We start from the raw sequence: 12811 nt of genomic DNA on the forward strand, positions 1-12811 counted from the left end.
TGCTTCTGGGCTGACATAGCAGCAAACATTATAGGTTTCTCACATCATAGCTGTCAACTTTCGGATTTGAAAATAAGGGATCAGCAGCCTCACCTGTCCCGGGGACAGTCTATAAGGGATATCTAACAATCCGGGAGAGCAGCGGGAAGCAGTGGGAAACGGCGCTGGAGTAAGGGAATTTCCTGGAAAAAGGGAAGGTTGACAGCTATGTTCTCACATACAGAGCAAGGAGCTCTCTCTTACCTTTTTGAGCATCCCAACGTGCCTTCGTTTGGACAGATCCTTTCGGAACAGCAGCAGCTTTGGGGACTGCCATCTCTTTCCTGCTCCTCTTTGATGAAAGTGGGGTACCTTCAATTGACGACTTGCTTTTTTTTGCCCCTGTGTGAACAAGTTGTCTATATGCTACTTTCTTTCTTCCTTTTGATGGATTTAAGGTTAACCTGGGGCGCCTCCAGATATCCTTTTTATTGATTATGCACAATGCTTTGTGCTCATGATGTTATGGGCAGTTACAAACCAGCAGACTTTCAATGCTGCTTGTGCCTACAAGAAGTTTCAGGGAGGTCACACTGCTTTGTTTGCAACTGGTGTATGCCCCATACCTTCCTGCTAAAATCCTATTACTTTTTATAACATTTCAAGGTTTCGGCAGGTATGTGCCCGACTACATGCCCTATGGAGATCCCTGCTTTTCAGGGCAGGTGAAAACAAGCTGTGGAAGAAGAAGAAGAAGAAGAAGAAGAAGAAGAGGAGGAGGAGGAGGAGGAGGAGGAGGAGGAGGAGTAGTTTGGATTTGATATCCCGCCTTTCACTCCCCTTCAGGAGTCTCAAAGCGGCTAACATTCTCCTTTCCCTTCCTCCCCCACAACAACACTCTGTGAGATGAGTGGGGCTGAGAAACTTCAGAGAAGTGTGACTGGCCCAAGGTCACCCAGCAGCTGCATGTGGAGGAGCGGAGACGCGAACCCGGTTCCCCAGATTACGAGACTACCGCTCTTAACCACTACACCACACTGTGGGGGCTTGATGGGGTGGGTCCAAGATGTAGTGAATGTTTCACTGTGTGAGGGAGAGGTGCCTGCCCCTTTAAAGGGGGTGACAGTGCTGCCATTACTAAAGAAGCTGGTTATGAACCCAATTAACAACTATCACTTGGTCACAAATATCCCCATTTTAGGAAAGGCGATAGAGAGGGTTGTGGCAAACATTCCTGGATGAGACTGATCACTTAGATCCATCCCAGTCTGGGCTCAGACCTGGATTCAGGACCGAATCAGCCTTGGTCGCCCTCATGGATGACCTTTATAGAGAAAGGAACAGGGAGAGTGCAACCCTGCTCAATCTCTCAGCAGTTTTTGATACCATTGACCACGGTATCCTTCTGGGCTGACTCTGTCGGATGGGAACTGGTGGCACTGTGCCACAGTGCCTCTCTTCCTACCCTGCAGGATCATGCCCCAAGTAGAGAGAATGTCTTTGGGGGCCCTGGTGCTTACCCTCTGAAGTGCCAAAGGGCAGCTCTTTCCCCACAATGCTACACAACACCTATTTGAAGCCACGGAGAGTAGTCAATAGGACGCGTGGTGCAAGGTGTCATCTGTATACTGATGACACTGAGCTCTATTTCTCCATTACATCTGAGTCAGGAGACGCTGTGCAAGCCCTGGACCGGTGCCTGGATGCAGTGGTGGACTGGATGCGGGCCAACAAGCTGACCTTGACACTTAGAAATACGGGGGCCTTGTGGGTGGGTGGCTCCTGTGTTCAGGGTAAAGGTCAACTGCCTGTTCTAGACAGGTTAGCATTTCCCCCAAAGGATCTGGTTCGCAGCTTGGAGTTATTCCTGAATCCATCTTTGTGATTAGAGACCCAAGTGACCTCTGTGGCTAGGAGTGCCTTCCACCAGTTTCTGTTGGTACGCCAGCGGCAACCACTCCTGGACTAGGAAAGCCTGACCCCAGGAGTTCATGCACTGATAACCCCAAATACATGATTGCTGCAACATCTTTTACATGGGGCTGCCCTTCTATATGGTCCAGAACAGCCTTTCTCAACCTTGGGGTGATATGATAGCCATGCTCAAATATATAAAAGGATGTCACATAGAGGAGGGAGAAAGGTTGTTTTCTGCTGCTCCAGAGAAGCGGACACGGAGCAATGGTTCCAAACTACAAGAAAGAAGATTCCACCTAAACATTAGGAAGAACTTCCTGACAGTAAGAGCTGTTCGTCCGTGGAATTTGCTGCCAAGGAGTGTGGTGGAGTCTCCTTCTTTGGAGGTCTTTAAGCAAAGGCTTGACCACCATATGTCAGGAGTGCTCTGATGGTGTTTCCTGCTTGGCAGGGGGTTGGACTCGATGGCCCTTGGGGTCTCTTCCAACTCTAGGATTCTATGATTGGGTCCCCAGTTGTTGATGGACTACAACTCCCATCATCCCTAGCTTGCAGGACCAGCGGTCAGGGATGATGGGAGTTGTAGTACAACAACATCCAGGGACCCAAGGCTGAGAAAGGCTGGTCCAGAAGATGCAGCTTGCGCGGAATGTGGTGGCCAGACTGCTCACAGGAGCAGACTACTGACAGCACACCATTCTACTGCTGAGCAGACTGCACTGGTTAGCAACTTGCCAGAGGGCTGGGTTCAAGGTATTTGTGTTAATTCCCAAAGCCCTAAACAGCTTGGGCCTAAAGTACCCTAAGGACCACCTGGTTCCTTATGCTACGTCTCAATCACAGAGGCCTTCTGATGGGACCGAGCCCTGTGAAACTCCCTGCCTGGTGGAACACCTTGCTAGTAGAGGTTCATCAGGAGTCATTCCTGTTTGTTTTCAGATGTCTTCTAAAAACTGTATTACCATGGTACCTCGGTTTAAGAACAGTCTGGTTTGGTTTACAAACTCCACAAACCCAGAAATAGTGTCTTGGTTTGAGAACTTTACCTCGGTATAAGAACGGAATCCGAATGGTGGAAGGGCACCAGTGGCGGGACGCCTCGTTAGGGAAAGTGCGCCTCGGTTTAAGAACGGTTTTGGTTTAAGAACGGACTTCCAGAATGGATTAAGTTTGTAAACCGAGATACCGCTGTATTTAAATGGGCCTTTCAAACCTCAGATTCTTTGCCAACCAGCTTTTACTGATGTGCCTGACATTTTAAAATAGTTTTTACTGCAGTGTTCTGTTTTCAGGTTGTATACCACCTTGTGATTTGTATCTCTCTCTCTCTCTCTTTTTACAAAAGTGCAGTTTCTAAATATTTGCATACATAAATAAATAGTAAACACAAATGTTCCGGGGTGGCTGTTGCCCTGTTTTTGTTTTACTGTAGCACAAATGTTACCCCTACAGATGGGAACAACCTGGTAGCATTGGGGAAGCACAGAAGAACAATTAATAAAGTGGAAACTATAGTCTTGATTGCATCCATGACATGTTGCAGAATACACCCTGCCCCCCCCCAAAAAAAAACCCACACACCAGTTTGTAAGAGCCCCAAGTTGATCCTGCCAGTAGCCTACACTAGCTTGCACTCACAGTTATGGTACATAGCTTAAAAGAGAAGAGAGGCCTGAGGTTGAGTTTGCTGGGGAGGGTGACTTGTCAAAACCTCACCTTCTATGTTGGTTTTCTTTTTGAAATCTCCATCCGATTTCATCACTGGTGTCTCAGGCAGAAGCTAGGAGAGAGATACTGTTTGTTAATGTTAACAGAGAGAACATGATAGACCTACTAAAACTTCACTAGACCAATAACATCGCAATGGACTGTTAGGAAAATATAGGTGACTCGGAAACTACAACTAATCCAGAATGCGGCAGCTAGACTGGTGACTGGGGGCGGCCGCCGAGACCACATAACACCGGTCTTGAAAGACCTACATTGGCTCCCAGTACGTTTCCGAGCATAATTCAAAGTGCTGGTGTTGACCTTTAAAGCCCTAAACGGCCTCAGCCCAGTAGACCTGAAGGAGCGTCTCCACCCCCATCGTTCTGCCCAGACGCTGAGGTCCAGCGCCGAGGGCCTTCTGGCGGTTCCTTCATTGCGAGAAGTGAGGATACAGGGAACCAGGCAGAGGGCCTTCTCGGTAGTGGCGCCTGCCCTGTGGAACGCCCTCCCTTCAGATGTCAAAGCGATAAATAACTACCTGACATTCAGAAGACATCTTAAGGCAGCCCTGTTCAGGGAAGTTTTTAATCTGTGATATTTTAGTGTATTTTTGGTTTTTATGGAAGCTGCCCAGAGTGGCTGGGGAAACCCAGCCAGATGGGCGGGGTACAAATAATAAATTATTATTATTATTATTATATGAAGGGGCCGTCTGCAGCAGCCAGATTGTTAAAAGCAGGGAGACGCCCAAACATTTCTAATAGTGCAAAGACTGAACCAACCTTTTCTTGGCTCTTGTTTGATGTTGATACATTTTTCTTCCCACCCTTTGGTTCTCGGATGCTCTTGGCAGGAGGCTTACAGGTAACGTGTACATGATCTACAATGCAAAAAGGAACAAAGAGTGCAGGGTGGGGTCTGTCTTTCAGCTTGTCTGACAATATTCTGACTTCGGACCCCAACCTGCATGTCATGGTACCTTTCAAGTCTCTGTTGTTTTTAGGTGACTCTCTCCCGCTGAATCGGCTATAGAATCCAAATATCCTTATTCTCTCCTGGTGCGGTGAAAGAGAAGAGTAGGTGTTATAGTACTGATATGCTTCAATTAGTACCCAGTTTCTAATAGGAGAGAAAGGCTGGGGGCTCCTGGCTGCCATGCCTTTTGCCCTGGAGGTCAGTTGCCCCAGATCTAAATGTATGGCAACTTAAGAGGACAGGCTATCTCTGCGTGGCCTCAGAACCACTCTCTTCTTATGCCACAGACTCCAAACCACAGCCTTGGCATTATAAACTAGCCCTGCTCAACTAAGAAGCCCCAGTTGGCTTAAGCTAGGATTTTCTTCCCCACACATAATATATTCATGGCTAGGACCCAAACCAGGGACGTGGGTGGCGCTGTGGGTAAAACCTCAGCGCCTAGGACTTGCCGATCGTCAGGTCGGCGGTTCGAATCCCCGCGGCGGGGTGCGCTCCCGTTGCTCGGTCCCAGCGCCTGCCAACCTAGCAGTTCGAAAGCTCCCCCGGGTGCAAGTAGATAAATAGGGACCGCTTACTAGCGGGGAGGTAAACGGCGTTTCCGTGTGCTGCGCTGGCTCACCAGATGCAGCTTGTCATGCTGGCCACGTGACCGGAAGTGTCTGCAGACGGCACTGGCCCCCGGCCTCTTGAGTGAGATGGGCGCACAACCCTAGAGTCTGTCAAGACCGGCCCGAACGGGCAGGGGTACCTTTACCTTTACCTTAGGACCCAAACCAATGGATTCAAGTTACAAGAAAGGAGATTCCAACTAAAGTTTAGGAAGAACTGTTTGACAGTGGAACAGACTCCGATGAGAGGTGGTGGACTCTCCTTCCATGGAGGTTTTGAAGCAGAGGTTGGATGGCCATCTGACATGCATGATCTAGTTGAGATTCCTGCATTGCAGGGGGTTGGACTAGATGACCCTTGGGGTACCTTCCAACTATACAGTTCTATGATTCTATGCATTTATGTGCACGGATTTCTTCCTTGATATTGGATCTGGGTTGGACTGGGTTAAGAACATGCATGCAGATTAGTGATCCAGACCCAGGGCAAAACTATTAGCCCCTGCTGTATAGTGGTCTTATCCAAGGAGAAGGGATGCAAAACCAACAGTGGAGCTAGACCACTTCCTCATTTAATAGCAGCAGTTCACCTTGTGTGGCCGCACATTTTATACCATGGCAGATTTTAGGTGAGGAAAGAAAAGGCTCACAAGGGGATTCTAAAAGTTAAAAATTGTGCAAGCAGTGGTATTGCGCTTCCTCCACTCATTCAAAACGGGATTCACAGAATACACCATCATGCAACACCCACAGATGTGAATGGGGAGCTGTGCATTAGCACAAGGGCTTGTGAGGATGCTATTCAGCTGCTTCAAGTTGCTAGTGATGATAGAAAATGAAATAACAAAAGGAAGTCCTCTCCCCTTGTTGTTCCCCCACACAAACATTAGTCACAGGGAACATAAAATGACTAATTAAGGAGCAATGTACCAAGAATCCCACAACAGAAAACAATGACGGGCCAAAGCTGGAAGGGAGAAGCTTTTTAATTCTTTTTTTAAAAAATAAGTGGCTCTACAGGGCCCACAATAACCTTTGCTACCCCACAGCAGACAGGATGGTGCTGAAATCTGAGCGAGCTCCAGCTGCTCAGTCGCTCACTTGCCTCCAAGGTTCCCAATGGGCCTTGCTGCCTAGTAGGCAGAGGTTAGAGGGCAACACCAGGGAAGATCAAGTATGATGGCAGGAAATGCATCCTTAAGAATCTCATGTTATTTCTATTTCTGATAAAAGACAAAAATGGGATTTTCCATTGCAAGAATGTTTTGTAAGTTGCTTTGATAGCTCTTCTTGGCTGTAAAGTGGGATGTTCTAAATAAATCAATAAGGTTTCCATTTCATTCCATGCAAAAATTGCTACACAGATCATGGCTGAGAAAATACAGGAATACAGAAGATACTGGGCCCCAATGATCTGCCAATAACATCCTCTGCAAAAAGTGTGAAAGCAAAGGATGCAATTATTCCAGAGAGAAATCAACCTAGGTTTATTGGGGGGGGGGGGTCATGGAACCTGCCTGTGTCACACCTGAATGCTTAATTGCTCTGCTTCGTTTGCCATCTTCACAGCAGCTTCAAAATCCCTCTTGTCACCTTTGTTCTTCAGCTTGGCCTCAAAAAGAAAATACAGAGCATAGCTATGATTTAAGAAGTGAGGGAGAAAGGGACTGTGCGTGGATGCTGCTTCTTAACATCAATGGGGTATGTGCTAAACACTTGGCCCATGTGTGGTTTACCTCCCCAGAGTCTGTCACTCCCAAAGCTTTTCTCCTCTATGCTTGGGAAAGGTGGCTGCGGGGAAGTAAGAAACTGACGAGGGGGGAATTCTGAATTCTTTATCTGCATGCCACTTTTGCTCCTCTTTCTACAAGTCTGGGGCAAATCTGAGTTTAAATACACAGATCTGCCACTACTGTGCCTAAACTCACCCTCCTAGAGCTACAATTCCCAAGGTGCCTTGGGGGAAGTCATGATAGCTGGACAGCTCTGAAATTAATCCAAAACAAAACAAATTCCTTCCAGTAGCACCTTAAAGACCAACTAAGTCAGTTCTTGGTATGAGCTTTCGTGTGCATGCACACTTCTTCAGATATAATTTGTTTTGTTTTGACTATGGCAGACCAACACGGCTACCTATCTGTAACTGAAATTAATCCAAGTTCATTGTGCAGCTGGGGCCTAATCAGGCCACTGTCTTTCCAAATTGCAGGGCTGGATTGCAGATGGAGGGAATGGGGGACGGGGACAAAGTTCTCCTCTGATCTTAAGATAAAGAAGCTTGCAGAAATCACGCACATACACACCAGCTTTGCTAGCAGATTTTGGCAGCTTGCAAGACAACCTGTTTATTGAGCACTCATTTTGATTTGTTTGCTGGGAGGATATACAATGTCGTATCAAGCAACTGTTACCCCATAATATCCAGTGCATTTTCCTGTCATTTTCCTTACTGCATAGCATCTGCTTTTTTTGAGGGGGAAGCAGGTTTGTTGCACAAGTGCCCATTCCACTTTAATCGTGCGAAGAGAAGTACAGTGGTACCTCGGGTTACATACGCTTCAGGTTACAGACTCCGCTAACCCAGAAATAGTGCTTTAGGTTAAGAGAACAGAACTCGTGCTCCAGCGGCGCGGCAGCAGCAGGAGGCCCCATTAGCTAAAGTGGTGCTTCCGGTTAAGAACAGTTTCAGGTTGAGAACGGACCTCCGGAACGAATTAAGTACTTAACCCGAGGTACAACTGTACTTCACACAGCACATAATTAAACTATGGAACTCGCTCCTACAGGAGGCAGGGATGGCCACCAAATTGGATGGCTTTAAAAGAGGATCAGACAAGTTCCTGAAGGAGAGGGCTATATTGATGGTTACTGACCATGATGGTTAAATAATAATAATAATAATAATAATAATAATAATAATAATAATAATAATACATTTTATTTATACCCCGCCCTTCCCAGCCAAGACCGGGCTCAGGGCGGCCAACACCAGGTATAAAAACAATTGATTAAAATATAACTTTAAAACAAGATTAAAATGCAACATTAAAATGCAGCCTCATTTCAGTAGAAACTCAAATCAAAAGCTTTTGGGGGATGAAAACGTCAAATCTTCACCAAAGCCAACTATCCAGACTGGTTCTAGGTGGGCCAGAAAAAAGCCAGAGGACTTTGCCCCCACAGTTGGAGGCAGCAATGTTTCTGAATACTGATTGCTGGAAACCACAGGAGGGGGAAAGGGCTCTTGTGCTAGAATCCTGCTTGTGGGTTTCCCATTGGTACATCTGATTGACAACTCTGAGAACAGCATCCTGGATTAGATGGGCCATATTGCCTTGATCCAGAAGGCTCTTCTTAGGTTCTTATGCCCGAATGCGACTGGTCTGGATCCCACCCGCAAAAGAGCAAGCATCGGGAAGTATTCACTTTTCTCAGCTATTGTTTGGAACTTCCTCTAGATCCTGCTCCCTTTCAAAAGGCACCTCCTGTTCATTGGACCCTCTTAGAACCCATAACCTCATGGAGACTGGGACACCTTATTTTGTGAACAAGCCGCCATTAGCAAAAAGCCCCACTTACCACACCATTTCCCTTCGCATAAGATTCCTCAAAGTTCCTCAGCATGGAGGCAGAGATCCAAGCCCGGGTCACAGAGCTGCCCAAGAAGGTCACATGGTACTTGCACTGAAATGGGAATGGAAACCGAGAGCGTGTCAGTTGTGGTGGGTGGCCATGCCTGTGAGAGAGAGCGTGTGAACACATCTCAGATAAGGACTAACGTGGGTAAGAACCTTTCAGCTGGAGCTGAGTAGTAATTGCTTTAGGGATAAAGTCAGATTTATCCCACCGACATGCAAACACAATATAAAATAAATATACATAATACTTAACAGGAAGTGAATCTGCCTGAGAAGAGAACAGGAAGTACTCTCCAATGTCTGGATCAGCCTCTATAATTCCAGGCCACCTATAAACACATGGTTGGAAAAGAGCGAAAGACACTGTAGTGAAGACACCGCCAGGCCAACCTTAGCTTCTGCTAGAGGACTGGGCAATGTTTTGAAGCCCCATTAAAAAAAGCAAACAACTTCTTCCATATGGCCCATATGACCCCAAAAGAGCTTCTGAAGACCTCAAATGCCAATTTGTTCATCTTTTAACTAACAAATGTTACTATTAAAATCAGCCTCCTTTGGGAAGACCATTTTTTTTTTTACTTTTTACCCTTCTGGGAGGACTGGAGGACAATATATGCAATACCAATTTCGGTCCAGAAGTAAGTTGGTGGAGAGTTATTTTGAAGGCTTAAAATGTTAAGCATACAGGTCGTATATTATAGAAGAACAAGCCTTGCTAAGGAGCAATCAGCATGGCTTCTGTAGGGAAGCCATTCAGATTTCACACAGAACAGTGGTACCTCAGGTTACAGACGCTTCAGGTTACAGACTCCGCTAACCCAGAAATAGTACCTCGGGTTAAGAACTTTGCTTCAGGATGAGAACAGAAATTGTGCTCCGGCGGTGCGGCGGCAGCAGGAGGCCCCATTAGCTAAAGGCCCCATGGTGCTTCAGGTTAAGAACAGTTTCAGATTAAGAACGGACCTCCAGAACGAATTAAGTACTTAACCCGAGGTTCCACTGAACTTGCCTGAGGAAGAGCAGAGTTTCATTTCCTTAGCATCCATTCCATCCCTATGTCTGGACCTGACACTCTGCATGCACTGAGAGCAAAGGTCTGAACCAGGAGTTTGCTGTTCTCATAGAGGCTCCCATGGAGGTGTGGGATCAGGGCTCTAAGCTGCATGCAGAGGCCTCCCAAATCTCTTGCACCTTCAATGCAAGGAAAGTGGTGAATCTGGACACACAGCTGTCATGGAGGAGGCAAGACTAGAAAGTGCATGCCCTCTCTCTCATCACACCTGCAAAGGGCTAGTGTCAACAAAAGGAGATGTGTACAGTGACCTCATACAGTGGCTGCTTCTGCAGTAGTCTGTCTCTCTACAACTGTCATCCTTCGCTCACATACTTTTTATGGAGCAGTCAGTTGTTGCATACCAGGATTTTTCTGTGTTGCTCTCCCTTGTTTTCTCAGACATGGTTTGTGGTGCTGCGTATTGTTTTTGCAATAAAACATCATTGTGGTGTCTCTCTGACCTGTGTGGGTCAAGTGCTATTGAGGCTTTTCAGGGATTCTGTGCCTTTAATTAAATGCTTCCTGTTTGCAAGTTCAGCCTGTTTTATTGCTTCCTGATTAGTAGGGGATTAGTGAGGAACAGCCTATTAATTGCCTCCTCTCAATAGCCTTTCTTAATTGCTCCAATGCGAGTTTCTGATAGGGAGTGGGGAGACTTTGATTACCCAGCTCCATTGGTTTTTCTTTTGACAGCTAAAATTCAACACTCAGGGAAACAAAAAGAGGCAATTCCAGGAGCAATTAGTGGTTAGATTGTCAGGCTGCTTTTTATTTATTTTAAGCATTTATAAATCCACTTTCTAGGCAAAAAGGCTCCCGATGTGGCTTGCAAAAACCATCAGTAAATCCTAAAAAGACATGATACACGAGGAAAACAGAATGGGATGGAGGAAGACTACAAGTGGCAGGACCTGGATTCAAATTGCCACTTAGTCACTGGGTGACCTTAGGCCAGTAATGGCCAAACTTGGCCCTCCAGCTATTTTGGGACTACAGCTCCCATCATCCCTAGCTAACAGGACCAGTGGGATCAAAACAGCTGGAGGGCCAAGTTTGGCCATCACTGCCTTAGGCCAATCACAATGTCTCAATCTAACCTATCTTACAGGGTTGTTGTGAAGATAGCACAAATAGCACTCATTAATGGTTCCTCATCATTCTGGAAAAAAGTGACAAGTGGAGTGCCGCAGGGTTCTTGTCCTGGGCCTGTTGTTGTTTAACATCTTTATAAATGACTTGGATGAAGGCATTGAGGGGATGCTCATCAAATTTGCAGATGACACCAAACTGGGAGGGGTAGCTAATGCCACAGAAGACAGAATCAGAATTCAAAATGACCTTAACGGATTGGAGAACTGGGCGCTAGCTAACAAAATGAATTTCAGTAGGGACAAATGTAAGGTTCTGCACTTAGGCAGGAAGAACCAGATGCAGAAATATAGGATTGGGGACACCTGGCTTACTAGCAGTATATGTGAAAAGGATCTAGGGGTCTTGGTGGACCACAAGCTGAACATGAGGCAACAGTGTGATGCAGAAGCAAAAAAGGCCAATGCTATTCTAGGCTGCATCAACAGAAGTACAGTGTCCAGATCAAGGGAAGTAATAGTACCACTCTATTCTGCCTTGGTCATGCCACACATGGAATACTGTGTCCAATTCTGGGCACCACAATTTAAGAAGGATGTTGACAAGCTAGAATGTGTGCAGAGGAGGGCAACCAAGATGATCAAGGGTATGGAAATTAAACCTTATAAGGAGCGCTTGAAGGAGCTGAGTAAGTTTAGCCTGGAAAAGAGGAGACTGAGGAGATACGAAAGCCATTTTCAAATATCTTAAGGGTTGTCACATGGAGGAGGGAGCATGCCTCAGGGTTCTGTCGTCTCCCCCATGCTTTTCAACATTTACATGCAGCCGCTGGGAGAGATCATCAGGAGGTTTGGGCTGGGTGTTCATCAGTATGCGGATGATACCCAGCTCTACCTCTCTTTTAAATCAGAACCAGTGAAGGTGGTGAAGGTCCTGTGTGAGTGTCTGGAGGCGGTTGGAGGATGGATGGCGGCTAACGGATTGAGGTTGAATCCTGACAAGACAGAAGTACTGTTTTTGGGGGACAGGAGGCGGGAAGGTGTGGAGGATTCCCTGGTCCTGAATGGGGTAACTGTGCCCCTGAAGGACCAGGTGCGCAGCCTGGGAGTCATTTTGGACTCACAGCTGTCCATGGAGGCACAGGGCAGCTGTTTACCAGCTCCATCTGGTACGTAGGCTGAGACCCTATCTACCTGTGGACTGTCTTGCCAGAGTGGTGCATGCTCTGGTTATCTCCCGCTTGGACTACTGCAATGCGCTCTACGTGGGGCTACCTTTGAAGGTGACTCGGAAACTACAGTTAATCCAGAATGCGGCAGCTAGACTGGTGACTGGGAGCGGCCGCCGAGACCATATAACACCGGTCTTGAAAGACCTACATTGGCTCCCAGTATGTTTCCAAGCACAATTCAAAGTGTTGCTGCTGACCTTTAAAGCCCTAAACGGCCTCGGTCCAGTATACCTGAAGGAGCGTCTCCACCCCCATCATTCTGCCCGGACGCTGAGGTCCAGTGCCGAGGGCCTTCTGGCAGTTCCCTCATTGCGAGAAGCAAAGCTACAGGGAACCAGGCAGAGGGCCTTCTCGGTAGTGGCGCCCGCCCTGTGGAACGCCCTTCCAGCAGATGTCAAAGTGATAAACAACTACCTGACATTCAGAAGACATCTTAAGGCAGCCCTGTTTAGGGAAGTTTTTAACGTGTGATATTTTACTGTATTTTTGGTTTTTATGTAAGCCACCCAGAGTGGCTGGGGAGGCCCAGCCAGATGGGCGGGGTATAAATAATAAATTATTATTATTATTATTATTTTCTCCTGCTCTGGAGGGTAGGACTCGAACC

At 46.8% G+C, this 12811-nt stretch overlaps 1 protein-coding gene across 3 annotated transcripts in view; it reads right to left on the reverse strand.

Annotated features, from left to right (window-relative positions):
- Nucleotides 1-12811, reverse strand: part of ZCWPW1 (zinc finger CW-type and PWWP domain containing 1) — a 46160-nt gene that overhangs the window by 1075 nt on the left and 32274 nt on the right. For all 3 annotated transcript variants that reach the window (XM_081835709.1, XM_081835707.1, XM_081835708.1), the window contains exons 10-16: nucleotides 9084-9159; nucleotides 8772-8876; nucleotides 6721-6804; nucleotides 4586-4661; nucleotides 4389-4486; nucleotides 3613-3676; nucleotides 244-381 (exon numbers count right to left, since the gene is read on the reverse strand). In XM_081835709.1, the coding sequence (XP_081691835.1) occupies nucleotides 244-381; nucleotides 3613-3676; nucleotides 4389-4486; nucleotides 4586-4661; nucleotides 6721-6804; nucleotides 8772-8876; nucleotides 9084-9159 (641 nt within the window). The remainder of the gene's footprint in view (nucleotides 1-243; nucleotides 382-3612; nucleotides 3677-4388; nucleotides 4487-4585; nucleotides 4662-6720; nucleotides 6805-8771; nucleotides 8877-9083; nucleotides 9160-12811) is intronic.

The sequence above is a fragment of the Podarcis erhardii genome, assembly GCF_964252035.2.
Source record: "Podarcis erhardii genome assembly, chromosome: 13".
NCBI lineage: Eukaryota > Metazoa > Chordata > Lepidosauria > Squamata > Lacertidae > Podarcis > Podarcis erhardii.